The 3,989-nt window shown below is 57.3% G+C and overlaps 1 protein-coding gene across 1 annotated transcript in view; it reads left to right on the top strand.

Moving 5' to 3' along the window:
- Positions 1-3,989, top strand: part of CDC42EP5 (CDC42 effector protein 5) — a 14,469-nt gene extending 10,480 nt beyond the window's left edge. Inside the window, exon 3 of the mRNA XM_034793080.1 lies at positions 566-3,989. Coding sequence (XP_034648971.1) covers positions 566-1,147 — 582 coding nt within the window. The 3' untranslated portion in view covers positions 1,148-3,989. The remainder of the gene's footprint in view (positions 1-565) is intronic.

The following is a 3,989-nucleotide window of genomic DNA, read 5'->3' as shown; positions in this document are numbered from 1 at the left end:
GGGCAGAGAACCCCGGAGTCTTGGCTCCCAGCCCCCCCCTCTAACCACTAGACCCCCACCCCTCCCAGAGCCGGGCAGGGAACCCCGGAGTCCCCCCGCCCCCCGCTCTAACCACCCCCCCCCCCCCCCCCCCCCCCCCCGGGGGGGGAGCCCAGGAGCCCCCCCCCCCCCCCCCCCCCCCCGCTCTAACCACTAGACCCCACTCCCTCCCAGAGCTGGGGAGAAAGCAGAGGAGTCCTGCCTCCCAGCCCCCCTCTCTGAAATAATCCCACATCACAGGGTGGGGGATATTTTGCCTGGGATCAACACCCCAGTGACCCCTATTTATCCTAAGATATGGGGGTGCAGGAGACCAACCTTTTCCCTGTGCCTCAGTCCCTGCCCCCCTGAGCCAGCCAGTCCCTGCCCTGGGGCCGGATGGGAGCCAGCGCCCCCTAGAGGGGAAAGGCCCCGTGCCCCATTCGCCACCCCCTGAGCCAGCCAGTCCTGGATCGAAGCTGGTGCCCCCTAGAGGGGTGGGGCCCTGTCTCCCTGACCCCCATGTCTCTCTCTCTGTGCCCCCCAGATGCCGATTCTGAAGCAGTCCCCCATCTCCCAGTCGAAGAAGAGGTCCCGCATCGGGCGGGACATGATCAGCGCCCCGCTGGGGGATTTCCGGCACACCATGCACGTCGGCCGGGGCGGGGACGTCTTCGGGGACACCTCCTTTCTCAGCAACCACGGGGGCCCCAAGGCCAACGGGCTGCCCCCCGCCACCGAGGCCCTGGCGCCGGCCCAGTCCCCCAGCCGCCTCTCGGGGTCCTCCGGCAGCCCGGCTGATTTGGGGGGCGGCCCCGGCGCCCTGGATTTGCCCCCCGCTGGCTGGGAGGGGGAACTACAACACGCCGAGTCCCTGTTCTCCTTCGAGTTGGATCTGGGGCCGTCCATTCTGGATGAGGTGTTGGGGGTCATGGACAAGGGCGGGGAGCAGCCCCGGAGCGAGGACGTCAGGGCGGAGAGGCCGGTGGGGGGACAGGGGCTGGGCCACGGGGCGGCTCCCCAGGCAGGGGAGGAGGAAGAGGAGGAAGAAGAGGAGGAGGAGGAGGAGGAAGGCACCGGGCATGGATACACATTTGACGATGATCTGGATGACGAGATTGGGCTATAGGAGAGGGGGTTCAGCTCCCCTCCCATCCCTCCATTCCCCCCTATTCCCTCCACCTGTCTCCTCCCCTGTCCCTTCATCCACGCCCCTCCTGCTTCAGCCATCCCCCTCTTCCCTTGTGTGTGTTCTCTCTGTCTTTTCCTCTTTCATTCTTCCTTACCCTCCTTTCATGCGCTTCCCCCTTCTCTTTCTTTTGCTCCTGCTCTCTTTTCTGCCAATTCTTCCTTTCATTCTTTTTTTTCGTTCACTTATTCTTACCCCCTAGCCGGCCCCCTCCCCATGGCAGTACCGGTTCTCTGAGGTTGGTGATCCTATCTGCAATGGAAAGTCCAATGTGTTTGATCCTAATTTTCACCTCGTTGTCTGTATGGATTTCTGGAATCCTAATCCACCCACCCGTCCGTTGACTGGTCAACTCATCAATACGTCTATTTATTAATGAGCCCCTCAATCAATCCACCAACCCACGGATTGCCCAATCAACCCATCAATACATTGATCAACTTGTCAATCCATTTATCAATCAACCCGTCAATTGATCAACAATCAATCTACCACCAAAGAACAATCGGCCCATTGGCTGACAAAATGAGCTATCAACAGTCAGCCCCCCGCAACTGATCAATCGGCCGATGGACCCATCAACCATCAATCCACCAATTGACCTGCCAACTAAGTTATTGACCAACCAATTGACCGATGGAACAGTCAATGATCAACAAAGCAACCAGTCAACCCATCAGCGGACTAGTCAAGAATCAACCCACCAGTCGACCAGTCAGCCAACCAGTGAAACAGTCAACAATCAACCAACCAATTGGTCGGTGGAATGGTCAACGGTCAACCAATTGACTAGCCAACCCATCAGCGCAATAGTCATGAATCAAGCCACCAATCGACCACTCAACCAACCAGTGGAACAATCAACCAACCTGTTGACCAACCAATCAATCAATCCACCGATCATCTCAGCAATTGACCAAATAACCCACCAATCAGCATCCCAGTTCCTCTCCCTCATTCCCCTCTCCCAATGGGAGAAGGAACTCCTGAACTGAAAGAAGAGACAGTTTGATGTTGGTTTTGTGTGTATCCATCTCACACCCCATCTGGACTCTGGGCTCACAAGAGATGGACTCGGACAAGAGCAGTGGTACCGGGGTGGTTGAGGGGCACGGATCAGCCTTGAGAAAAGTGATTTGGGTAACGCTGTGAAAATGACCTGGGTTCCCTCTCCCCCACCCCCTATTTCATGCCTGGGGCTCCCCCCACATGGAAGGAGAGTTACTTGAGACATTAACGGATTATATTCACCAGGGGTGGAAGGCCTAGGGTCTAATGGGTTAGAGCAGGATGGGGGCTGGGAGCCAGGACTCCTGGGTTCTCTCCCTGGCTCTGGGAGGGGAGTGGGGTCTAATGGTTAGAGCAGGGGGGGCTGGGAGCCAGCACTCCTGGGTTCCTGGCTCTGGGAGGGGAGTGGGGGCTGGTGGGTTAGAGCATCAGGGGCTGGGAGCCAGGACTCCTGGGTTCTCTCCTATATTTTTAGGTGGAGGTGCCTAGAGGGTCTGGTGGATTAGAACAAGGGGGGGCTGGGAACTAGGAGCAGTTTATCCCAGTCCAGAAAAGGGTGGGGTGGAGGGGAGGGGTACATTTCATTATTCCTTTGAGGGCAGGGATGTTAAGATTATTTTCCCTGCTCCAGATTTGATGTGTGTGTGTGTGGTGGGGGGAGGAGGAATGTTATGAAGTGGGGCAGTAGCTGGTGTCCTAGTGGCGGGTGTCATGGATTAATAAGGGGTCCCCTAATCTGGGCCCATGAACAACAGGGTCAAATGGAGCCAATGCAGTGTGGTTCTGTCGCCCCCTAGTGGACTGATCGGGTAGAAAGGCTACTGACGCTGTAGCGTGGGGCCTGCTCTTACAGTTGTGGGTTCGAGTCCCTGCAGGGTGGGGGACCAGATTGGGGATTGGCCCACACCCCCTGAGGGAGAGGGAAAGACGGCTAAATGGGACCCGTATTGGCTGGATTAAGGATGGATTGCAGGAGACAGCTGAGGGAGGGAGAGAGGAAGAGGAAAGAAAGAAAAATGTGGGTGGGAAAAACAGAGAGAGTGTAAATGTGAAAGGATGGGAAGGGAAGGTGGGAGTAATGTTAAATAGGACTCCTGGGTGCTCTCCCCAGCTCTGGGAGGGGAGTGGGGTCTAGTGGTTAGAGCTGGGGGGCCAGGACTCCTGGGTTCTATCCCCAGCTCTGTCATTGGTCCCCTGTGTAACCCCAGGCAAGTCCATATGTCAGTCTGTGCCTCAGTTTCCCCTTCTAAAGTGGCGCTTATGATACTGCCCTAAGGAGGAGGTGTGGGGAGGGAGGGCTCTGAGTTTCTCTGCTGAAAGCTGCTCCGCGGGTGCTAAGGATGAACCTGCCTTCCAGCCACTGCGTGCAAGGGGGAGGCGGGGGGCTGGAGGCTGACCTGAGCTCAGTCCGGAGTCACCCCCAGACTGCCACGGGGCCAGGGCCGGGTTCTGATCTCCCTTATGCTCTGTCTGACCTTGTGCTAATCCCTGGGTCTCATCACCCGAGTCCTTCGGTATCCCCCCTGCTAGCTCCATGCCTGGGACGCTGACCTTAACGTCTGCCCCCTGCCCTCCGGGTTCCCCCCCCATGTTAAATAGCGTGATGGATCTCTGCGTATATTTTTTTATATCTCTGTATATTCCCCCCACCCCGTGTGTATAAATGTCCATTCCCCTCCCCCAGCCCTGCGGCAAGTTCACTCTAAAGCAAATCTTTCTAGCGAGAGAAAAATGTTTGTATTTCTTACCATTAAAGCGCGACCTTCGGTCTGGA

Source organism: Trachemys scripta, chromosome 16 (assembly GCF_013100865.1).
Source record: "Trachemys scripta elegans isolate TJP31775 chromosome 16, CAS_Tse_1.0, whole genome shotgun sequence".
In the NCBI taxonomy this organism is placed as follows: domain Eukaryota; kingdom Metazoa; phylum Chordata; order Testudines; family Emydidae; genus Trachemys; species Trachemys scripta.
The sequence above is the reverse complement of the archived record's forward strand: the minus strand, read 5'-3'. Positions and strand labels throughout refer to the sequence as shown.